General features: G+C 36.6%; 1 protein-coding gene across 1 annotated transcript in view; it reads left to right on the top strand.

Moving 5' to 3' along the window:
- Brip1 (BRCA1 interacting helicase 1) overlaps positions 1 to 25,692 on the top strand; it is a 128,641-nt gene that overhangs the window by 26,810 nt on the left and 76,139 nt on the right. Inside the window, 4 exon segments of the mRNA XM_040749404.1 lie at positions 13,262 to 13,552; positions 18,420 to 18,641; positions 21,464 to 21,663; positions 24,961 to 25,093. Of these exon segments, the coding sequence (XP_040605338.1) occupies positions 13,262 to 13,552; positions 18,420 to 18,641; positions 21,464 to 21,663; positions 24,961 to 25,093 (846 nt within the window).

Genomic DNA, 25,692 nt, shown 5'->3' with positions numbered 1-25,692 from the left:
AAGGTAAATATTTTTTGAAAAATTTAGTTTTTATTTTAATTTATCTGTATGTTTGTGTGAATGTATGCCATGTGCCTGTGGAGACCAGAAGGGGGTATCGAAACCTCTCACCAACGTGAGTGCTAGGAATCAAACTTGTGTCCTCTGGAAGAGCAGAAAGCAATTTTAGTGGTTGAGTCATCTCTCTAGTCCCAAGATGCAAATCTTTGCAAAACCCTTAGGGAAAAACCAAAGGCCAAAAATCCAGGAAAAGGAAGGAATTTTCTCTTGATCAACAAAGGCTGATTTTTGCTGGAGAATGAATGTACTTTGACCACTACATTCAGAAGGACTTTTTGTGACATTTTGTGTTGAGACTTTATGGTCATATACCACTCACAAGATGAATGAGCTTATGATAAAGATGCTGGAGTTGGCTGTCCTAACGTACTATAAGGTACATGAAGATAATTAGTCACCTTGTATGAGTATGCCCTCCTTATGGCCAATCACTTTGACAGACATTATGGAGGCAATCTTGTCTGACTTATTGCTTCAGTGAACTAGAAGACAAATAAATGTGTGGGAGTTAAAGACCAGGAACTGACAAGAAAACAAAATGATACCACAGATGTATTCAGTATTTCCAACTTGGCAGGGCAAGGTGTGGGGAGGGAACATGACACTCCTATATCTCTTCAGCTATGATACATCTTCTCCATGTATATCCACATTACCCCAAAGGAGCAGGCCCACAAAGAATAATAAACGGGCAGGGTGGTGCACAATTACAGGTTCGTCCTGAGAGCCTGCATGAGGCCAGGAGCCTGTTTGCATTACATTATGTAGTATAAATATTTGTTGTTGGAAATGTCTAGAAATTTCTGCAAATATTCCTGTGAATCACAGTGATTAGAGAAAGAGGAAGCATTTATGTGTATAGCAGAAGGACTGAAGCTGTTGGAGAGCAGACAGTGGAGAATGGCATTAGAATGACTTGTGAAGAAACAGAAACTGTTGAAATTCTGTGCCGAAAGTAAACAACACAGAAAAGCACTCCATAGAGCTAACATACAGATCTTGATGATGTACTAAGGTTTTATGTCTCTGTTAGAGTGGACACACACTGCTCCGGGGTATGCTGAGCTGATGGTGAAGGAAGCAAAGATGTCCTGATAAACTCTAATATTGAAAGAGATAGTATTCAGGAGGCTGATTGTAGCAACTTAGGAAAAACAAGATGTTAAAATTTGTAAGTTTTGTGGTAAACACATCTGCTGAGTGTAGTTTTTGCTAATTAAAATTTGACATCAGAACAAGTCTATAAATGCTGATGAAACATTCTTGTTTCAATGCTGTGATCCAAAATATTCCAGTTGTTGAATAGCCTTGCAGGGACTAAGAGTATCAAGGACATCTCTGCTAGGATGTTCTGACTCACTTGCTGTGACAGGCAGTAGTGTGTGGCCATGCTGTTTAAAGGAGTGAGTTTCTTCCCAGTGTGTCATTACAACAAAAAGACACAGATCATCAAGGATGTCTTTCTGGATTGCTTTCACATTTTATCCCAGTGGTTTGTGCTTGGTATAGAAATGCTGACTTGAATAAGAACTGTAACTATTTCCATTCATTAAAATTCACTTAGGTACACTAATTACTTTTCATGTGCTCAGTGTTCTTATCTGGTTAATGGCAAGTATATTGAATAGTCAGATATTGTTGAACCACCCATCATTAGAGAAGATTGTGTTGGAGAAGGTGCTGTGTTAGAGGTTAGTGTGTGGGTGATGACAGCTAATTTTCAATGACCATGATAGAAGCAAAACAATTTTGTGTGCTGAGTGTATGCACCTGCAAATGTGTGTGCATGCATGTGTCATTTGTCTTATGTCATCCACCTTGATTATTGAGACAGGGTGTCTTCAGTGCTCAGACTAGGCCTGGCTGGCTGGCTAGTGAGTCCCAGGGATCTTGTTTGCCTCAATTCAGAGCTGGGATTCTATGTGCACTCCACCTCATCCAGCTTTGTTATGTGGGTCCTAAGGCATCAGACTCAGGTCCTCATGTTCTTTGCCAACTGAGCTAGCTTCCCAGCTCACAAAATTACTTTGTATAAATTTTGTTGATAGTGTTTTGGTCAGTGTGTGCAAGATGACTTTATAGCATAGTATTAGTCTCTTATTTAATATAAAAAGATCCAGTGAAGAAGGGGTATGAGATGGCTGAACAGTTAAGAGTACTTGCTATTCTTGACGATGACCTGGGTTCCATTTTTAGCACCCACATGGAGGCTCATAACTGCCTGTAACTTAAGTTTCAGGGGATCTGATGTCCTCCTTTATTCTCTTCAGTCTCCTGAATGCATATGGTATACATACATACATGCAGGTAAAACATTCATACACAGAAAAATTATAATACTGAAATATCATAAAGTAGAAAATAGCAATCACTTCCAGTCTTGATGGGTGGTATTTTTAAGTATTTTTGAAATGTACAGGTGTATATGTCATAAATGTACAGTTGGATCAGTTTCCACCAACTAAATACATAGATGTCTCCGTCCCTACATTCTTTCTCTCGCCTTGTGTGAATTTTCTTGTGCTTTGTAGGTATTGAACATGTCTTACCTGTGCTAAACAAGAACTGATCTACACCCTTTACAATCAAAGCAGACTCAGAATTACATTTCTTATATCAAGATGTATATGAAACCAGTTCATTTCACCATTGTTTTTGTATTATTTTGAGGTAGGCTCTCACTTTGTAGTCTAGGCTTGCCTAGAATTTACTAAGCCCAGGCTGGCTTCAAGCTTAATCTTCCTGTCTTAGCTTACCTAGCTGTTTAGAATATAAACATGAATACCTGACTTGTTTCAACACTGTTGATGCTAAGTTAATCACTTGGTTAAATATTTTTGTAATTACTGGTTAGTCCTTGAGTGAATTTTAAAAAAATGTTTATTTCAAAACAAGATCTCATTATGTATTCCTGGCTGACCTAGAACTTGCTATATAGACCAGGCTGGTCTCAAACTCACTGTCTTCTGTTTACCTCTGCTTTCCAGGTACTGGGGTTAAAGTCATGTGCCTCCACACATGACTATTTATTTCATGTGCATATATATGTGACTCCAAGTATGTGTGTGTACGGAGTGCATGCTGGTGTCTGAGGAGGCCAGAAGAGGGTGTCAGATACCCTGGAGGTGGGATTGTAAATGGTTGTAAGCCAACCAGTGTACTTCTGGGAACTAAACTTGTGTCCTCTGCAAGAGTAGCTAGTGCAGTTAGCAGCTGATCTGTTTCTCCAGCCCCTGGACTGATCTTTGAGACTGTATGACTATTTTGTTCCCAACAGCTTTTCACTCAATGATTTTGTTGCTGGTGGGGGGTTTGTTTGTTTGTTTGTTTGTTTGTGTAGTCTAGGCTGGTCTCTGACTCACAGAGATCCTCCTGTCTCTGCCTCCCGAGCACTGGGATTACAGGTAAGGGCCACCATGCTCAGCTCGCCCAATATTTTAACATCCACTTGGGCAGCTTGCTTGAGTCCCTTAGTCAGTTGTGAGAATTGAAAAATGGTGAATTGAGAAACTTACTCCACTTAAAATTTGTAGCAGTCTTCTGTAAAGAAAAATTTCATTTTCTTTTTAGATAAGATCTAATGTATTCAGCTTGGCCTCAAATCCCTGATCATCTTGCTTTTAATTCCCCAGTGCTGAGATTATAGGTGTGAACTATTATGCCTGGCTTTTCGAGTTCAAGTCTGGCTGTGTATTCCAAGATGGCCTTGAATTTAGAATCTTTTTGCCTTAGTCTCCTGAATGCTGGGATTACAGGCTTATGCCACCATTCATGCCAGCTTTTTTTTTTTTTTAATACCTCAGGTATTTTTCATGAAGTTGGTCATTGGGCTCATCACTATTTCAGGACTTAATGCTATAACCGTATCTTCATATAGTGCTACCAGGAGAAGTTTTACGTTATTAACAGGTTGATCTTTTCGGGATGTTTGTTAAACTGAGACTTTTTATTGCATGGATTTTTCTTATGTAAACTTAGATAAAAATTATCCTACTTTGGATCTTTTTGATTAATTCTATTGAAACAAGACTTTTCAGAAACTAGGGCTACTGTGTTGAGGAATTTCCATTTACACCAGGCAAGAAAGTAAACAGTAAGTGGAGAGTAGGGTAACAAACACTTATGGTATCAAAAACCAACCGTGAAAAGGATCTGTCTTAATGTGCTAGCCCACTGCAGTTTAACATATTGCTTACAACCTTCACAATAGAATTTGAGTGACTTCAGTTACACATTCCAGGAGACTGGCAGTCTGTTACAATCAGAGTCTGAACTTTAGAGCAGGCTAATTTACAGAGATGGGATGAAGAAAGTTGTGGATTTGTATTACACACTCTCACCTGACACTGTATCTGATCCCATATCTGCTGATTGACATCTTGAATGAGCTCTTTGAAGCAAGTTCCAACTTAATTAAAACGTTTGCTTGGTTAGCAGTGATCTGTGAAAGCCTGTGATAAATATTGAATCAGGTTCACCTGCTGGTTGCTGTGAGTAGATAAACAGCTGCTTTGTGCAGTTTAATCATGAAACTGGCAGTAGAGAGCTACTGTTTAATTTTTTAAAAATAGTGATTGAAAAGGTGTAGTTATGTCGTACTGTCTTACTGAAGTGTGTGCTTATGTGAGATTTTGTACAACAGGCATTCAGTATCTGTTTAGATAGCTTAGAAAGCAGCAAATGTTTGGTCAGTAAGCCCTCTTTTTCATACCTCACAGCTTGTGTTATAATTCTGTGTTAATTGTCCTTTTACTACTGACCCTTTATATGCGTGGCTTTTTAAAAGTAAACCCATAGTCACACAGGGAGGATGGGAGCTGCCAGGGTGAAAGGGACATAGGAGAAAGAAGCGGTGTGTGTGTGTGTGTGTGTAGTAACCAGGTGTATTGTGTACACGAGTGAAATTGTCAAAGAATACATTTAATAAAAATGGTAATAAAAAAGGGCAAGGGGCTGTAGAAATGGCTCAGTACTTAAGAAGAGCTCAGTTCTTAATACCAGTATCAGGCAGGTCACAACAGCCTGTAACTCCAGTTCCAAGGGCAACATTTTCTGGCCCTCCTCCGGTATCCACACACACGTGGCAAATATTCATAAACACACAAACACAGAGAGATAAAAAAATAATTTTAAAAAGAAATGATTTTTGTATTTTTACTTGGTTGTGTGGTAGCATTTAAGGTTTTGAATTTAACCACTATTTATTGTGGGTTTTCCATTGACTTGAAGAATTTCTTTTGATTGTCTTTTTGACCTGAGAAAATAGAATTAGAAATATTTCAAGTTTTTTAGCCTTAGGCTATATTAGATAATGGATGAATATTAAAATTGAGATGAGTTTAAAAGCAGTGGTTGAGCCTATATGAAATTATCTTCTTTTGACTATCATAGCCTTTTTTATCCCTGTGTAAAATAAATGTGTGTGGCCTGAGTTGGTTGTCAAGGAAGTGCTCTTGCCATTTCATTTCTACTATAAAATCAGACAAATTTTGGAATAAAGCCTTCACCTAAATTAGTCATAGTTCTCTTTGAGCTCCTGATAACAGTTAGTTATGGAATCACTACTTTAAAAACTGATTTCCGGGGTTGGAGAGATGGCTCAGCAGTTAAGAGCACTGACTGCTCTTCTGGAGGATCTGGGTTCAATTCCTAGCATGTGGTAGCTCACAACTGCCATTTCCGGGGGGATCTGACATCCTCACACAGACATACATGCAAGAAAAATACTAATGCACGTAAAATAAGAATAAATAAACCATTAAAAATAAACCGACTTCCTAGACACAGCAAGGGTTTGCCTACCTTTAGTCCTACTCCTTGTGGGGCAGAGGCAGGCAGATCTCTTTGAGTCTGAGAACAACCCGATCTGTACATAGTGACTTCCAGGCCAGTTGGGGCCACACAGTGAGACCCTGTTTCAGAAAACAGACAAACAACCCACCCACAACACACAAAATAAAAACAAAATGCCCTCAGTGGGATTACCTTGAATTTCTGATCCTAATGCCTCTAAGTTTACAGTTACAGGAGTATGTACTGGGGGTTGAACCTAGAGTTTTGTCTATGCTAGGCAAGAACTCTACCCACTGAGCTACTTTCCCAGTCCTACCCCCCCCCATATATTGTTTACCACTGTTATTATTTACTATAGTAGGCCTTACTAATTTTCTGCTTAAAGTTCCATATTTTTATCTCTACCTTGAATTTATTTGGATTTTTTTTGGAGAGACTTACATTTAGGTCATACTAAACTTGTTCAGTATTGCTTTGTTGTGTATATGTTCATACATAAAATTCTAATTCATTTTTATATATGTATATATTTTTCATTGGTTAGGAAAACCTTTATTAATTGTCCATTCTGTTAAAAAACTATGTTTAGTTTTCTTACTACTAAAACAGTGAAGTTGTTTTAGGCTGAGGCAGGAAGATTACCGTGAATTTGAGGTCAATTTATGCCAATAGTGAGTTCCAGGCCTTTTCTACAGAGTAAATACCCTATCTCAGAAAACAAAAAACAAAACCAAGCAAACAAACAAACAAAAAAAACATATCCCTTTGTGACTGTCTTAATGTTTAAGAACTCCTCTAACAGTATACTTAGACTGGGTCTAAAAGTATTTTATTAAAGGTTTATTTTGAATGTGTGTGTCTGTGTGTGTGTGTGTGTGTGTGTGTGTGTGTGTGTCTGTGTGTGTGTGTGTCTGTGTGTGTGTGTGTGTGTCTGTGTGTCTGTGTGTGGGTACAATGCACCTGAATGCAGTTGCATGCAGAGGCTAGAAGAGGTATTAGATCTCTGGAACAGGAGTTACAGGCCACTGTGAGCCAACTAATATGGATGCTGTGAACCAAATTCAGGCCCTCTGGGAAAGCAGCAAGCATTTTTAACCACTGAGCCATCTCTCTCTAGCCCCAAAGAACTTAAGTATTTTTGATTTTACTAGGTTACCAATATGTTTTCCAAAGTAGATCTGTCAGCTTGTGCATGAGTCTATCCTGTATGAGAGCTGGTCCACATTCTTTCCAACATGCAGTCTGATGGGTGCAAAAGGGAAATTGTGGTCTCCATTATCATTTTCCTAATTATTAAGATGGGCTAAGCATTAGGTTGTTAATCTTTTCAAATATTCATTGTGTAGTTTGATTTCCTTATTCCTAGCTATCCACTATGTTTGCCTTTTTAAAGTGTATTTATCAAAATCTTATGTTTAAGATACCTTTACTTACTTTTATGTATTACAGATATCTTAGATATCTTTGTCTCTGCCTTCCTTTTACCTCGGGAGGCATTTTCTTGTTGGCTGGTGCTCTTTTTTTTTTTTTTTTTTCTTTGTTATATGGTGTGTTGACTGTTGGACCTAGGCAAATATTCTACCATTGAGTTACAGTACCCGCACCTTTTAAAGTTTCACTCTGAGGTAAGTTGCCAAGATGGCCTTGAATTGATTTATAGTACTCCTGCCTCAGCTACAGAGGTAAATAGGATTATAGAGGTTGTAGCAATCCAGGGGCCTAAGGAAGGTATCTTTTTAAATAGAAGTTTTATATGTTAATGAAGTTACATTTTCAATTATTTTTGCTGTTGGTTTATTGTCTTCAAGGCTGGAGAGACGGCTCGAGAGTTGAGTGTACTTGTTCTTGCAGAAGATTCACGTTTATTCCCAGCACTCTAGTTCCAGGGGTTCAGATGACCTCTTCTGACCTCCCTGGGCACCCAACACACATGTGATACATGTACATACACTCAGGACAATCATTTATACACATAAAATAGCAGTAAATAACAAATAAATAAATCCTTTTCCAGGGGGCAGGGTGTAGATGTGGAGATGTGTTCCTATAATGCCAGCATTCTGGAACTGAGGTGAAAGGATTAACTTACATGAAGAGAGTTCAGTGTTAGCCTGGGCTGCAAAGTGAGACCCTGTCTCAAACAAACAAACAAAAAATGTTTTCTCACATTTGAATCACATAGATTCCTTCCTTCCTTCCTTCCTTCCTTCCTTCCTTCCTTCCTTCCTTCCTTCCTTCCTTCCTTCAGTTCTTCCTTTCTCCCTCCCTCCCTCCTTCTCTCCCTCCCTCCCTTCTTTTGTTTGTTTTTGTTTTTTTTTGAGACAGGGTTTGTCTCTATTCCTGGATGGAACTCACTTTGTAGACCAGGCTGGCCTCAAACTCTCAGAGAACCACCTTCCTCTGCCTCCTGAGTGCTGGGATTTAAGGTACCCAGTGAATTTTTTCTTATATAAGACCTTATAGCCTTCAAAGCCTGAAATATTTATTCTCTGACCCTTGATGAACAATGTTTGGTAGGAAAAAAGTTTGCTGACGCCTGCTGTAAATAGTCTCTTAATGGAAAGATCCTCTTCTCCCATCCTTTGTTGTACTTAATGTGGGTCTTGATAGAAAATACTTACTTCAAATAACAAGTTTAAGTAATTTTTGAATTTATGTATATAGTTTATTCTAGGAATATTTTGTAATTGCATCATAAAAATAATACACACAGAACTAACTAGAAACAATTCCTTAATTCATAAACTGGTATTGATAAATTCTCCAGACTATTCCTTGTAGAACAATTAAAGAGAGAAGTCCTCTTTGTAGATGAGGTTGGGTGACCCTTGTCATTGTCTTCTACTTGGCTTGGTAGAACCAAGGATTCTAATGTTTCTTGACTGAATAGATGAATGAAATGGGATACCAAGTGTTGCACCCCATTCAGGGACAGCCTTAATAAGTGGCAGTTATTAATATTGAACCTCTTACCATATGTATTTGTTGCTCACAGCTAGAGTGGCTCAAATATTAGCATAAGATGATCCTTTAACTTCAAAAAGTAGTAAAATATTCTGTACTTTTGCTTTTAAAGGCTAATCATTTGGTTATTGAAGTAACTATTGTATTTAAATTAGAACTAAAGTATCAGGCTTTAAAAATGTGATATTAGGCAACAGTAGTTTCTTTGGGGACACTGAGTCATAGTCCTCCAGTGAAAACAGTTTAAGTTACTTACATACTCAGTGAATGAGTTATGCAAAGAAGTATGGGTTGCCATACTTAAGGAATTTGTAGTGTATTGGAAAAAAATAGCTATACATGTTCAAAGTTAGGGAAAACATGAATTACTATATTTTAAATTTCATTTAGTCTCCCCTCCACATAGTTTGCTTTTTCTTTCTTCTCTGTCTCTCTGTCTCTCTGTCTCTCTGTCTCCCTCTCCCTCTCCCTCTCCCTCTCCCTCTCCCTCTCCCTCTCCCTCCCTCTCCCTCTCCCTCTCCCTCTCCCTCTCCCTCTCCCTCTCCCTCTCCCTCTCCCTCTCCCTCTCTCTCTCTCTCTCTCTCTCTCTGTGTATGAGAGAGAGAGCATGCAAGCACACATACATTTCAGGCTGAGTCTGAATCCAGACAGTCTTTTAACTTGCTCTGTAGCTGAGGAAACCCTTGAACTTCTCCTGATCCTCCTTCCTCCACTCCCCAGGTGCTGGTTTACAGAAGTATGCCACCACACTTGGCTTAAATATTTATTTTGTTCATAATAAATATGTGCTTTTTGGTCTGCTTTGGGGATCCAGTCCATAGTCTCCTTTTCCTGTGTGTGATACACTCAGTAGCAGAGTAACTTGATGAATTCAGTAAAAATATCATTATATCATTCAATTCCCAGTTTCTCTGTGATCCTGTTGTTAGATATTTCCTTATATGTATTCCAATGCTGTTTGTTTCCTGCCTTGCTGTTGACAGTGAGATTGATTTGTATTTTCTAGTTTTCCTTTTATAAAAATATTTCATGGCCTTGCTCATTTTATTTTTCAAGTAAGTAGGTATACTGTTTGCAGGAAGTGTGTAGGGAAAGTTTGAAGACAGCAATGGTGCTTCAGCAGTTGATATTTTAATATGTTAGTTACACTTGGGGTTGCTCATCACAGCTTTGTTCCAGGAATAGTGGAAAGACTCAGGAGCTGGCCTTCCTTTCAAAATCAAAACTTCTACTCCTCCACTCTTTCAAAGAATTTAGTTGTTTCTTTATACAATAGGACAAAAGAGGAACTAAAAATTATTAATAAAAACACATAGGAAGTTTCTAAGTGTTCTTGGTTGCTAACTTTCTAAGAACAGTGTTGGCCATTATAGAATTGAGGAGAGCTTTTGAGCAGGTGACTCCTGTCCCATCCACATGTGTCCCTTGTATTATTCTTTAATGGTACTCTGCTTTTGCTGCTATGGATCTTGGACTTTCTTGCCTTCTGTTGAAGTAAAGGTAGTTTCTAGAAGGCAAGAGTAAGCCAGTTTTACAGAACTTGGTCATAACTTAATGACATTTATAGGTCATACAGTTGACAATTTCTGTGGAACTTGTGTTTTACCTATTGGTCTTTAATATGTTGGATGAGAGCTATTTTGTAGTGTCCTGATAAAAATTCTATAAATTTAAAGAGCATAGGCAAAAAGCAACCATCCTATGAAAAATAAACCTATTTGTTAGTAGAAGTCACTAACGAGAACTGCAAAGTTGTCTCATTTTATTCATCTGATTGCTTCAATACTCCTGAGTCCAATGGTTTCAGAGAAAGGTCATGAAGCAGCAGCTTCTGAATGGGTCAAGGGGTTTTCTAATCTCATATCATTGCTATTATCTAGATCCTAGTTTGTGTTTTCTTTCAGCATTGAAAGTTAATAATTTTGATAGAAACAGCTCCTTTTTTGTTATTGGATAAATGCTTATTTAAAAGCTTTTATTCTGTCATATCATTTTTCTATCTTCAAATATGATTTTCTCAGATCTTTTAGGTAGTAGGCTCAATGGAAGATTACTTTTGAAGAAATAATTATTCTTTAGTAGCACACAGGAAGAAGACATGACTGTCTTAATTTCAGTCTTATTTTTTTCCTTAACTACTGTCTTAAGGCGTTTACCTTGAGTTCATAGATGCATAATTATTTCAGTTCACTTTAAAAGTCAACAAACAAAACATTTTATATGAAAGTATCTAAGGCTCATACTTTTCTGAATTAATGGTATAAAATTGGCAGTACATAAATCTACATAGTAAAAAATTTTTAGTCATGAACTTTTGTTAGTATACCTACTATATAACATTTTAAGATGAGAACTTATTTGTTGATGCCAAATTCACCCATCTTAAAGTGTAAAATTTTGAAATCAAAATAGCAAGTTGTAAAACTGTATGGAAGTGCTTCCTTTTTATTTGAAAATAATTATATGAAAGATATGTTTGTATGTATGGGAAGGTCTGTAAGTTAAATACAAAGATATTTGTGGAAGTTGATTTATTTGATATATCAAGTTTTGTACTTTCGTTTTTGAAAGGGAGTCAGGGAAAAAGGTGGATTTAAAAGAAGTCAGTAGTAAATATTAAGTGAAATTAATGTTGAAAAGTATTCCTTCAAAAAGGAATTTCCTAAGCCTTGAGAGCCATTTTAATGAATTTCTTTTATGGTTCTATATAATGTGTCCATCTAGAACAAAATGATTTAATGGGTCCTAGCAGTCTAATAGTCCAGTAAATTCAGCATCATTATAGAAGAGAAATAGTGTAATTGGGTAAAAAGTCTGAAGCTATGAAAACTAATTCTGTACCTGTAGTTACCTTAGTTTTTCAGTATGTTAATTAATTAATGTGATCACTACAGAAACCAAAAAACAATTTGGTGCAAATATCATGCTATAATTTGCATTCCATTTTCTCTGTGAGTACAAGTTGTTAGATATTGCAACATATGTAACGTAAACCACAAGTCAGCTGTTTCTTGCTTCACTGTTGACAAGGGCCCCATTCATAACTCTTCTTTTATCCTTTCAGTGAATAAGTAATTATTCAATATAGAAGGCAGGATATTTGGAACTGGCTATTTAATGTGGCAGCACTCTGTAATGAAATCTGCTGTTACTGGCAACCTGAGAGGGGAATGTAACAATTCCAGCATGACTGTAACTTTATCTGCTTTGACTGAATGTTTATTTGGCACATCAGTGAACCTTTTATCCCAGTGAGTGACAGCTCCAGAAGGGTCACATTTACATCCATTCTATCATGTATTGTAATATTTAATGGTAGACAAGGTTGAGCGAGACTAGGAGTAATTTGAACTTGCTTTTCCACTGAGCAGAGGCTAAAAGACAGCTTGATCTCCAGTATTGTGGTGTAACATACTATGACTTATCATTTGTTTATGAAGGCTAATCTTACTGATTACAATTTTTAATGCAGTAAGTAGAGTATGTGTTCTACAAAACTGAATCTTTCCAGTGTGAATTTTTTTTAATGAGTGTTCTGCTTGCCTTTTTCCCTATTAGCGATTGCTTCCCAGCATTTCTCTTAAATGAAGCTTCATTCTGTCTCATTTAAGGGAGGAATTGAAGCTTTGAAGGGGATATTTGTTAAGAATATGTGAGTTCTCATAGCATTAAACTTACAAAAAAAAATGGGGAAAAGGCAGAATTTGGAAACAGGAATTAAAATCAGGTAAATTTTAGACTATTCTTGAGGTTCCATTGCTATACTTAAAGAGACATTTGCATGATTTCATTTACAATACTGAATTACTAGTGAACTTGTCCAGGATGAGCTATTTTGCTAACAGTTTTTCTGGTGGGTTTTCATTTCACACATGTAATTGGATTTCAGACATACTTGTTCCATGGAAGCAACCTGTTCTCACTCACTGTTGATGTTTTTGCATTCATTTTCATACCTTTGCTGGAGAAGAATTTTCTTTACTTACCTCATAGTGGTACTTAAGATTTAACTTGTCATGCCTGTTCTTTTGTTAACCACATTTCAAATGCTTTTTACAAACAGAATATTTGAGCCATGCTCTGAGAAAAACTATCAGTTCTATAATGTGACAGTGACCCAAGAGAAATTAAAATGGTCTTCCAATCTGTCATATTATTTAAAAACTATAATTTTATAAAAGAGAAGTATTAAGATGTTCTTTAAACATCTGGGATTAAATGTCAGAAAGAATGTAAATATGGAAGCATTGTTTATAAACTTGGAGAAGATAGAGAACTAATTTGTGTATAGTGTGTAGTTTCTTCAGTGATGCATTTAGACAATGTACTATCTGAAAGCTGCTTGGCCCATGAGGGTTCATTACTTAAGGGCTTTAATTCTGAAAGGTGGTACAGTGTTTGTTGTGGTGGCCCAGACAGTTTCTGTTTTCTTTCCTTGTTTCAGCTCGATGGCCTGTGTTCTAGGTGCTGCTGTTCTACTAAACAAGGAAACAGTGAAGAGTCTGCAAGTACTGTTAAGAAAGATCACGGGGGACAATTCAAGAGACCCAAAATTTATTTTGGGACACGCACGCACAAGCAGATTGCTCAGATTACTAGAGAACTCCAAAAGACAGCTTACTCAGGGGTCCCAATGACTATTCTTTCCAGCAGGGATCATACCTGTGTTCATCCTGAAGTAATGGGCAACTTCAACAGAAATGAAAAGTGCATGGAATTGCTGGATGTAAAACATGTGAGTAGAATTACTTTGATGTAAAGAAAAATAAAGTGAAAAGATTCAAATTTCTTGATACATGTTCTGTGTCTTTTTCTAGTGTTCATTAAGTAATATGAAAATCAAATTAATTACTAGCTTTGATTATTTCTTTAAAAAATTTTACCATAAGAAAATCTTAATTCACATTTAAACTTGATAGATTTTGGTTTTAAAACTTACAGGTATTTAATTCTATGACATTAATTTCTGTTGTATTCAGATGTAATTGAACATGAGTGATGTCAGATGAGAGTATAAAAATGTTTTAAGAATATTATCTAATTAGATCTAATCAACATATTTTATATATTTAAAAACTTCAAAATAAGATTGTTTAAACAGCCAATTTTGAATTTTAATATTGAAATCCATGATTATTCTAATTTATAGTTCTAATTAGTACAATTTTTAAAGTTATATAAGATTATTAATTTTAAAACCATGTTATACATGACTTTAAATTTTTCTAGGGAAATTGGAGTGGTATGAATTTTTAGGATGGGTAGAATAATCTAAGACATGCTTTTGTAAATATCATTTTAATACGAGGCAGCATTATTTTGGGAGTCTGTATTTGTTGTAGCTAATTTGCTTGAAAATTGAAGTTGTAATTATGAAATTGTACTCTGAAATAGTCAGTGAGTCAGTATATAAAGTGAACAATGGCAGTATATTTTGGAATTTTTTTATCTATTATTTTATCAGGGTTGATCCTACATAAAAGACTAAGTGACAGTCCCAAGAATTTTGTTTCATTGGTGAATCACCTGCTACCATATAATATGAATAAATTATGTTTTATTGTTTTTTTCTTACTTAGTTTTTTTTATTTTAACCAGATGAGAGTTTACTTGGTCTTATTTTTTTTTCATGCCCATTCAAAACATATTTTAATAGCTATTTAGCTGTATGTAGTAGGACTTTACAGCGTGAGTAAAGTTTTCAGAGGACAAGCTTAAATTACTTACTCAGAACAAAGAAGAGAATACAGAATTTGTCAATCAAAATCATTATTGGAATTCTATAGTCATATTTGTTGCCATTTAAGTTCTAACTAGATGAAGAATTGTGTGGAATATCTCTACTGTATATGTTTCAAAGGTACTCAAGGAAAAGGTTTTTGTGGTAAAACTACAAATACCATGTTTAAGTTAACCTTTTTCCATGAGTTACTAACTGTTCTGCTAAATATTTTTTCACTTGCTCTTGACATTATTACTCATTTGTAGGAAATATATGTTAAAATATGTTGGTGAAAGCAATGAAAAAGTTTAAGGTTTGTCTAATATTATAGAATCCTGCAGTATTGATTGTGTTTGATTTTTATTCTCAGAAGTTTGAAGCATATAAAATAATTTAGAAGACGTCCATGCTCAGAACTTTCCACTGTTTTGTTTTTGAATATTAGTGCTGTAAGGAAGCAAATCTAGCTGCTTGTGGCATGCTGTATCCTAGCTCTCTGTCAGAGTGCTTACCACTTAGTTATACACGAGTGTTCTTTTTCTTGTTCCCAAGCCCTCAGAGTAATTTGGTATTGTAATGAGGACCAATTACAAAGTCACCAAAGGTGTCTGTGTTTACTATGGCTGATTTACCAAAGAGAAATGATAAATAGATAACTGACATTGAGTGAGAAGAGTTTAAACGGTGATAACACTGTTGCCAACAGACTCCCTTCTGGGTTCTGTTACATGGCTTAAAGGGATGAGCTTTTGGCTTCACTATCGCACAGAGCTGTCAGTCTAAGAGCTCCTAAAGTGAAAACTTTCTGATTATTTGGCTTGATCTGAAGGTACACATGCTTTTGTATACAGTTTCTTTTAAAGTGCCCTCCATACCAGAGTGGTAGTCTGTTAAAATTATTTTTTTTGTTGTTTCCATTAAGAAAACTAAAGTTGAGCCTGGAATGCTAATTCTTTAAAAAGTTTTAGATACAGACTATCTTGTTTTTTAAAAATTCAAACAAAGCAGCTGAGGTTGCTCAGAAGTTAGAACAGGAGCTGCCCCTCAGAGAATCAGGGTTCAGTTTCCAACACGACATGGCAAGCAGCTCACAACCGTCTGTAACTCCAGTTCCAGAGGGTCTGACACCCTCTGTGGGCACCAGGCATGCATGCGGTGCACATACACACATACAGGCAACACACACTTGCACGTAAAATAAAAATGAATAATAATTTTTTAAAGAAAATGATCTGGGTATTGTGGTGTACACTAGTAATCCCAGGGCTCTGGAGGGTCCTGCAAGATTGCAGACTTAAGAAGAGCCTGCTTTCCTTCACCTGGAAAGAAAAGAAATAAAAGTAACACATGGAGTAACTCAGGTACATGCACAGAAAAGTCAAAGCTAGCCCAGTATAAGTCCAGCTCCTTCTGACCTTTAACCCTTCAAGGAAACCATTATAAACTTCTGTGTGTATTTTGCCAGAAAGTTTAAAAAAAAAAAGACATTATTTGCAAGAGAATATATGCATATTTATTCTTTGAGCAAGGACATTTTACACAAACTTAGTCATACTTTTACACATTTGGTGACTATTTTTCTCATCATAGCATCATTAGAGAACCTAACAAATAGCACACTTACTTAAAAGTGTATATCATTTGGTTTATTTTTAAACAAAGTCTCACTATGTAGCTTTCAGGCTGGCCTCAAACTCAGAAATCTGCCTGCCTCTACTTCCTGAGTGCTGAAAATAAAGGCATGCACCACTGAATCTGTCCTTAAAAGGGTGTATCTTTTTAAAAATTGCTTAACATGTCTCTGTTGATCATAGAAATTGAGTTTAGTTATAGTTTAGTTTAGTTTTGGTTTTTTTGTTATGAAACTATATTGTTTATCTAATTTTTGTCATTAGTGTACATTGATGATAAAAATCAGAACTTTGATGTTTTGGCAAATTACCTATTATTCAAAGCTTCTAGTGTTTTTATTACTCAAAGTTTAAACCATCGTTAAATTTTCTTTTGTAATGTGACTATTAGTTTCATACATTTTATTTATTCATTCACTTATTTAATTAACTTATTATTTTAATTGGGAATATTGCTATGGAGCTCAGTCCCTTTAACTTACTATCCTCCTGCCTCAGGTTCCCATGTACTTGGATTACAGGCACCTGCCACAATGCTGAGCTAATTTTATGCAACAATTGTTTTAATGTATATGTATGTGACGAGCCTTCATGCACACTACATGTGTGAAGGCCAGAAGAGGGCATCACATGCACAATACTGGAGTTAAGGTGGTTGTGAATTGCCATGTGTGTGGTATGAACCAAACCCAGGTCTTTTGCAAGAGCACTAAGTACTCTTTATCTCTGAGATGTCTCTCTTGCCCCTATTTTCATACAGTGAAAATTGATATATGAAATATTCATACTTGGAAGGGAGTTAACAAAATTTTAATTTTTTATTGATGCTTGTAATATATATTTTGCTTCCAACAAAATACTAGCAAAGATATTAATAGATAACATGAAGAAATAGAAATCACTAAGCCGGTGGTGGTGGCACACACCTTTAATTCCAGCACTTGGGAGGCAGAAGCAGGTGGATCTCTGTGAGTTTGAGGCCAGCCTGGTCTACAAAGCTACACAAAGAAACCCTGACTCAGGAAAAAAAAAAAAAAAAGGAGAGAAAGAAAGAAAGAGAGAGAGGGAGAAAGAGAAATAGAAATCACTGGTAAATGTTCATACAAGGACTGGGGATTGTGACTCAGTGGTAGCATGCTTATCCTGAGTACGCGAGGCCCCCATACTCAGTATCCAGTACCACATACACACAAGGATATTCATTCAAAGAAATGTTATACCTTGGCAGATAGAAATTATAGAAAGCACAAATCAAAAGTTTTTGTTTTTCACCTTTAAAATAGGCTAAGATGGGGACTGGAGGGTGGCTTGGCTTGTCTTGCAGGCATGAGGTCAGTCTACGTGCCTGACATGAGGGAAGCTAGTTCAGTCTGTCACACTAACTCAGTGTACAGATGTGAACAACAGTGAAGTGAAAATTTCCAGATAGAAGTTTGTTTTCATCTTAACATTGGGCCATTTTATAGAGATGAAACATTCTATACATGTGAATAAGAAAAATGTGAGATACATGAAGATGTCAATAGTATATGTTTTGAATAACATAATTTGGAATTTTGGGGGGACTCTTGTATTTTATGATTTTTTTGTAGTTATCCCTCTTTATTTTTTCCCTCGAGGTAGTTCTTTATTTCCTTCTCCTCCTCTTCCATTTTCCCTTTGTCTCCCTTTCTTGTTTCCTTCCTTCTGATATTGTCACATGGCTTAAATTTGAAAAGACAAGAGAATCAAGAAAAATTTCCCCCTATGCCTGTCACCTAATTCTAATCTAAAAGCAGCAGGAAATGCCATTGCTTTGTTCATCCTTCCAGAAATGCTTCACGGCTAATGGCTCAGCTCCATCAAACAATATAAAGATGTTTTTCTTGTTTGTTTTGTATTGGGAGTTCTTTTTCATTCTTAGCCAACTACTACAATTTCTTTGAATATAATGGTTTTAAATATAACCTGTAATTCCAGCTGCTTGGGAGGGTGAAGCAGGAGGATCACTTGAGCCCAAGAATTCAAAGTCAGTATTGGTAACACAGTGAGATTCCTATGTCTGGACAGGAAGATAAGGTTTTGATCATATATGTGTGTGTGTGTGTGTGTGTGTGTGTGTGTGTGTGTGTGTGTGTGTGTGTGTGTATTTGTTTTCTCTATAAAGTATTAGCTTTTGGCTTTAGTGATCTTTTTAAAGTTCTGAGATAATCTCACTTTATTTCTTGTGTTCCAAAGTTGGCTCACATTTCAGTTTTGTCTGTTTTCAGGGTAAATCCTGCTATTTTTATCATGGTGTCCATAAAATTAGTAATCAGCAGACATTGCAGTCCTTTCCGGGAATGTCCAAAGCCTGGGACATAGAAGAGCTTGTCGGCCTCGGGAGGAAACTGAAGGCATGTCCCTACTACACAGCTCGGGAACTGATAGATGAGGCTGACATAGTATTTTGTCCCTACAACTATCTCTTGGACGCACAAATAAGGGAAAGTGTGAGTATATATGAAAATTAGAACTTTCCCCTACATATCAGATAAAAGTGATGAATGTAAAGACTTTTAGATGTTTTATGTCTTTTTCCCTCTGTATTGAATTTATGTAGCACACTGAAAACATGTTCTAAGGTGAATTAAGAAGTGTCTTTTAAGCCCAGTTACTTTAATTTCCAAAGTATTAAACAGTTGGTGCTCTAACAGACTGCAACGGAACTGTAGTGTTCCTTAGGCTAGACTAAGTCTTCACATTAGGCTGGAGGAACCTTGGCTGTGATGGATTGTCTCTGCTTTGTGATGCTTAATGACTTCCCCGGTTCCATCTCTGAGATGCCAATAGAATCCTTACAGTTGTCACTGTCAGAGACACTCTAGACATTGCCCAATGTCCAAATTAACCCGTGAAACAAAATTGTCCCCATTGAAGACCATTATATAACCGTTGTTCTCTCCATTTATGAAGTTAAGAATTATTTAAAAACACTTCTCTGGGGGAAAAAATAACTGTTTTTGTAGAAGTTATATTAAGAGGATAAGTACTTTGAAAGCTGTGCTTTGTGAATTTTTGTAGTAATCAACTTTAAATTGTATTTATTTGTCTTTTTTTTTTTTTTTTTTTTTTTTTTTTTTGGTATTTCAAGACAGGGTTTCTCTGTATTGTTTTGGAGCCTGTCCTGGAACTTGCTCGGTAGACCAGGCTGGACTTGAACTCACAGAGATCCGCCTGCCTCTTCCTCCCGAGTGCTGGGATTAAAGATGTGCGACACCAATGCCCAGCCTATTTGTCTTGTTCTTACAGAGATTATCATTGCTATAGCCTAAGACAAAGAGTAAACAGTTTGCTGTAATCAGTTACTGCATTCTTTAGGTGTCACTACACCTCATCTTAGCTTTCTGTTTCTTTTCTAGGTTTGATGTTGTTGAAACAGGATTTCATGTAGCCCAGATTAGCCTTGAACTTGTTAGGTAGCTCAGGATGACCTTGAGCTCCTGCTTCTACTGCCCAAGTGTCAGGATTGCAGGTGCATGCCACCATAGCCAGCTCTTGTGGTGCTAGAATCAAACCCAGGGCTTCCTGCATGCTAGACAAGTACTCTACCAACTGAGTCATAGCTCCATCTTTTAAAGTTCAGAATTAATAGACATTTAAATTTTTATATACTTAATTTTTTTATTTTATGTGTATGAGTGTTTTCCAGAATGTATGCCTGTATAGCTTATGTGTGAGGTAACCACGAAAGCCAAAAGAGGGTATTGGATCCCCCACAAACTAAAGTTACAGTTTTGAGCTCTCATGTGGTATTGGAAATTGAACCCAGGTCCTCTGGTAGGAGCAGCCAGTGCCCTTAACCACAGAGCCTTCTCTCCAGCCTCAATAAGCAAATTTTATTTACTTCCATATTACTACTCTCTGCTGCTGTAGCTTTTATTGGTTAGCTCTTAATTAGGCATCAGATATAAAAGTGTTAGTGATGGTAACCTGCATAATGTTACTTTTATTCTATCATTTCCTTACTTGAAAATGTATTTTTCCCTTTGCTCTGGGATAGAGTTCATATTTAAGTTCCATTTTCAAGATGCTCAGTAGTTTGACATAGAACTGCCCTTTCAGCCTTTACTAAAACTCCAAACTAGAGCCCTTGAGTATGCCTTAGAACCGCTCAGGGATTCCTGTGTTTCTGCTTTTGATTTCACCTGCTGAAATTCTCTGCCTTGCTCCTGTCCTCCCCGGAATCCCTGCCTTTTACCCTCAGTCTACTTTTGTTCTTCCATAATTCTTTTCCAGCCACTCTCAGACCTGTGTATGTTATTACTGTCTCAAAATAATTTATTGGAGGCTACTTTAATAAAATGTCCTTGTTTTATTACTGAAGATTTTCAATTGCAAGTTAAACAAGCCTAACTTGAAAAGGGCTTAAGAAATAGTTGACTTTCTCTTCATTGTGATGGCTTCATTCTTAGGAAGTCCTTTTCTTGTGGGACCAAGAACAACCACAAGCAGTTAGCTAATCTGGAGGAAAGAACACGAACTTGCATGCACCCCCCCCCCCAGTTGCTCTGTTTGGCCCAGCGTAGATGGCATTTTCATTCCTAAATCTGATCCAACTCCTGACCACAGAGGATTGGAATACTTTAGCTGATGAGCCTGGTTTTGAGCTTTATTTTAGCCTTGCTGTGAGAGACATGATGTCACTAGATCCGCAGATTAGTAGCCTTACCAGCATCACGCTGGAGAAGAGCAGTGTTGAAAATAAAGGGTCATAGGTCAGGTAAAAATGAGACAGAGACAGACATGTACTATGCTACTTCATGTTACTTTTTTGGGAATCATTGAATCTGCATTCCTGTTTCCCTTCTAAAGGTTTTCTGTTCAGGGTGTAGCTTGCGTAACAAGCATGAAGCCCTGTGCACTACACACACACACACACACACACACACACACACACACACACACACACACACACACAAAGTGTTTAGTAATCAGTATTAACATTGTTTTGAAAGCTTCCTTACTGTATAATTGTATACCCTCTGTGTCATCAGTGGTACCTTCATCCTTGCTCAGTTCTTGAACACATGTTCTTGTGAAGTTGGTTGTCAAGTGTTCTTAGAGTGAAAATGGTGAGCCCTGTGGTATAGAACTGGTGTCTGGTAGATGTTAGTGCTCCTGAAGTTATTCTAAGGCTTGAGTGTATCAGTTCTTCCACGTAAATTGCACAAGCAATATTGGCCTGTATCGTGAATTTAAATGAAATCTTTTGTCTGCTGCTGTTAAATTCATTTTATCAAATGTTTTAATAGAGAGTTATCTTATCTTACAGATGGATATAAAGCTGAAAGAGCAAGTTGTCATTTTAGATGAAGCTCATAACATTGAAGAGTGTGCTCGGGAATCAGCAAGCTACAGTGTAACAGAAGTTCAGCTTAGGTTTGCTCGGGATGAGTTGGACAGTTTGGTCAGCAGTAATGTAAGGAAGAAAAACCATGAGCCCCTACGAGATGTGTGCTGTAACCTCATTAAGTAAGCATTTTTGTCTGTCAGTGCATTTGTATTGTCTTTTTATATTAAAGATATGCTTTGTGTCAGGGCATTTTAAAGTTAGTAAACTTAGGGACTAAAGAGATGACGGGGACTAAAGAGATGACTCAGTGGTTAAGAGTGCTTGCTGTTCTTGCAGAGGACCTGAGTTCAGTTCCCAACACCCACATCTGACAGCTCACAATCACCTATAATTCCAATTCCAGGGAATCTAATGCTGTCTTCTGGTTTCCTTGAGTACCTGCACACACGTGGTATACATTCACACAGATACATGCACAAACATATAAGTATAAAGTTAAGTTACTTTGAGTAACCAGACTATCTTGGAAATGGGTTGTTCTTTTAAAAGACCAATGAAAGTAATTGGCTTCTAAAAGTTGATAATTTCAAGAACTCATTTTTGATTCGGTAGAAACATTAAATAACAGCAATTAAACATTTTAAATTCTAGGTCATCTTGCTTTAGATTTATTTTATTGTTTTATGTGTATGGGTGCTTTGGTTGCATGTATTATGTAAATGTACCACATGAGTGCCCACACAGGTAAGAAGAGAGCATTGGATCCCCTGGGATTATAGTTATAGATGTTGTGAACCACCATATGGGTGCTGGGAATCAAACCTGGGCAAGGATAAGGTTCTAGTTAGGGTTTTGATTTTTGCAAAGAAACATTATGACAAAAGAGCAAGTTGGGGAGAAAAAGGTTTATTTAACTTGAACTTCCATATTATAGTCATTATTAAAGGAAGCCAGGACAGGAACTCAAACAGGGCAGAAAGGTAGAGGCAGGAACTGATCCAGAGGTCATGGGGTAGTGGGTTACTTACTGGCTTGCTCTTCATGGCTTGCTCAGTCTGCATTCTTATAGAATCCAGGACCATCAGGCCACCCACCCTGGGTTGGGCCCTCCCCTATTAATCACTAAGAAAATGCTCTACAGACTTTCCTATAGCCTTATTTTATGGAGTTATTTTCTCAATTGAAAGTTCCTCCTCTTAGATGACTCTAGTTTGTATCAAGTTGACAAACTATCCAGCATAAGCAGCAAGTGCTCTTAACTACTGCGCCAACTCTCCAGTGCCTCATGGCTTTATTTATTACATCATCCTCCACCTCAAATATGATTCTAGTTTGGTGAGTTTCAATAAATGGGGAGATTTCAGTACTTAAAAAAATAGATTTAGTACCAATTTTACTAAAATTTACATTAGATAATTTCTCATGCTTTATTCTAGAATCATGTTATCATAAAGTTTTCTGACTATATCTTATTGCATATATTGTGACATTTTCTGTTATCTTCATTTTGTACATTGAAAAATTTAAATGTACAGTCATATGGTTTGAACACAATTTATACATATTTAGTAAAAGCTACCTTTTATCTCATCCCTTATTTGTTTAGTCTTTGTTCTCCTAAACAAGGTTATTGAGGGCAATTTTTTGTTAATATGAATCAATATAGATAAATACTCTTGGTTCTTACTTTTTCCCAAATGATGGCATACTATGCATGGTACTTATTGCATTTGACTTTTCATTTTTGAGATGATCTGTCATTGAATTTAGAGCTTACCAATTTGGCTAGCCACTGGGATCCATGTATTTCTGCCATCCTAGCTCCAGGGCTATGGATGTGTTCTGCCATGATTGCTTTTTGACGGTGCTTAAGGATCCAAACTCAGGACCCTGTACTTGTGCAAATCAACACTTCAGCCACTAAGCCATCCTTTCCCCCATCTCATTCCTTATAGTCTTTGTGTCTGATTTTGGATTAGTTTCTGGCCACTGTATGGTCCTTTACTTGTTCCCAAAGTTTTCACAACTTCTATGTTCAGTTTCTTGACCTCCACATGGGGTTGTAACTCATTTTGAGAGCTCTGGGATTGGCTGTTATCTACAGTACTGCTGAGGCCTAAATCTGTGTCTCTAATCCTAACCTCTCCCTGGAGTATGACTCTCATAGTTATTTGTATATCTCTGTTAAGATATCCAATATATTTCAACTTTAAATCCATTTCCTCTGTCTACTGTCTCCTCACCCTCCACATTCAGTCTTTCATATCCAAACAGAGCCTATCAGTTCCTCAAATCAAATTCTAATACTGTCTTTGATCACTGCTTCCCTGCATCAGCCAGCTAATCATTAAGTCTTCCAGGCGCCACTTGTACAGCATGTCCCAAATCCATCTGTTTGTTTGTTTGCTTTTCACTCTGTGTCTATGGTGATCTGGAATATTGTGATAGCTTCCCAATATGACTTTTCTTTCTCCTATAATCCATTCTGCCTTGGAAGTTGGAATCATCCTTTAAACACTTAAATACTCACTTTCTTATTTAAAAACTCTACTTCAAGCTTTGTATATGACCCATATTTCTTATCCTTGCTCTAAATAATCTTATTCTAGTTTATTCCTGAATGTTGTTTGTACCATCATTTATTGTTGCCCATTGTGATGACCATACTGGTTTTCTTTTGGGCCCTCAAAGGAGCAAAACTTGCTAACTTGGCACCAGCAATTCCTTCTGTTTTGAAGCATTTTTTTTTTAAATCCCCTCTGGGACTGGCCACTTCTCTGCATTCAGTTGTTAGAAAATCATTTCTGGGAGAGTGTCTCAGACATTCAGATTAAAGTAGCTAAGTAGCTACCAACTTGTGATGGTACTGGGAATTGAACCCACAGCCTCATGGATGCTAGGCAAGCCCTCTACCCTGAGGTCTTTTTCTCTGAAATTTCCTTTCTTATATATTTGTTTTTGTACTTATTTCTGACTCCCTTTAGTAGACTTTAATTTCCATAAGAATAAGGATTTTGTTTACTTTGTACCCTGCCATAACTTCTATTTGGATCTTTGGTATAAAATTGGCATTCAAGATGTTATTAAGTGAGTGTATATATCAATAAATATATTTATATAGTTTTAGGTAATTCTTTTGTTGTTAATATGCAGCAAAAATAATTGTTTTGTATTTATCTCTATGTGATTTGATATGAACACCTCATCCCTGGCTGTTAGGTGTAAGTAAAGTAATGCAAATACACAAAAAGTCTCACACTTGTTACTTTCTTAATACAATTGCTTATGCTTATGTAATTTTATAGTATAAAATATGACTTGGAGGTGTGTTGATCCATGCTTATGTCCTAACAAATTCAAGGAATGTACAAAGACCCATATATGACAATGATAATTTTCCAGTTCTCTTGAGGTAATACATCTAGGGTGACACTGGTTGACAAAATTGTTGTTGTTGTTGTTTTTTTTTATTCCAGTTGGTTAGAAACAAATTCTGAACATCTTGTAGAAAGGGACTATGAATCATCTTGTAAAATATGGAGTGGAAATGAGATGCTCTTAAGTTTGTACAAAATGGGCATCACCAGTGCTACTTTTCCTGTTTTGCAGGTATGGTCCTCCCCATGACATTCTTTTAGTCGACTGCGTGTCACTTAGTGATAAAAACCGTAACACATCCAGGAAAAAGTTCAGAATTAGAAACTAACAGCTTAAAAGTTGTTTTAGAAATTTCTTATGTAAATCTAATAATCATTAGGTGGTAACACAAATAGATTATTAATTAGTTTGAAAAAAATAAGACTTTATAGGTATTATTCTTTAGTCACAGTTAAAAGAAACCAGTATTTTTAGGTTGTGAATGTTTTGTGTCAATTATAATACTTAGAATTTCAGAAAATAAAAAGTTCATATTTTGTGTACTGAAACAGAGTTTGGAATTTTGTGGAGAGGTGGTTAGACCTTTAGGAACCTCATTGTGAGTATCATTTTTACACATTCTTCTGTATAGAGGTTCCATAGTGTTTTCTTAGTCTCAAGACTCTTTAAGCAGGAGGGATAAGAATATTTTGTCCTTTGTCCTTTGTTGTTGTTGTTCCTATTTAAATCTAAATCTAAACAAAAGGACTTTGTTTTTTAAGAGCAAATATAAAGAAAACTTGAACAGAAAGCTCAGAATTCTCATTATATTCACATTCTAGCCCCGCCAA

The sequence above is a fragment of the Mesocricetus auratus genome, unplaced genomic scaffold, assembly GCF_017639785.1.
Source record: "Mesocricetus auratus isolate SY011 unplaced genomic scaffold, BCM_Maur_2.0 Super-Scaffold_100007, whole genome shotgun sequence".
NCBI classification, from domain to species: Eukaryota; Metazoa; Chordata; class Mammalia; order Rodentia; family Cricetidae; genus Mesocricetus; species Mesocricetus auratus.
The sequence above is the reverse complement of the archived record's forward strand: the minus strand, read 5'-3'. Positions and strand labels throughout refer to the sequence as shown.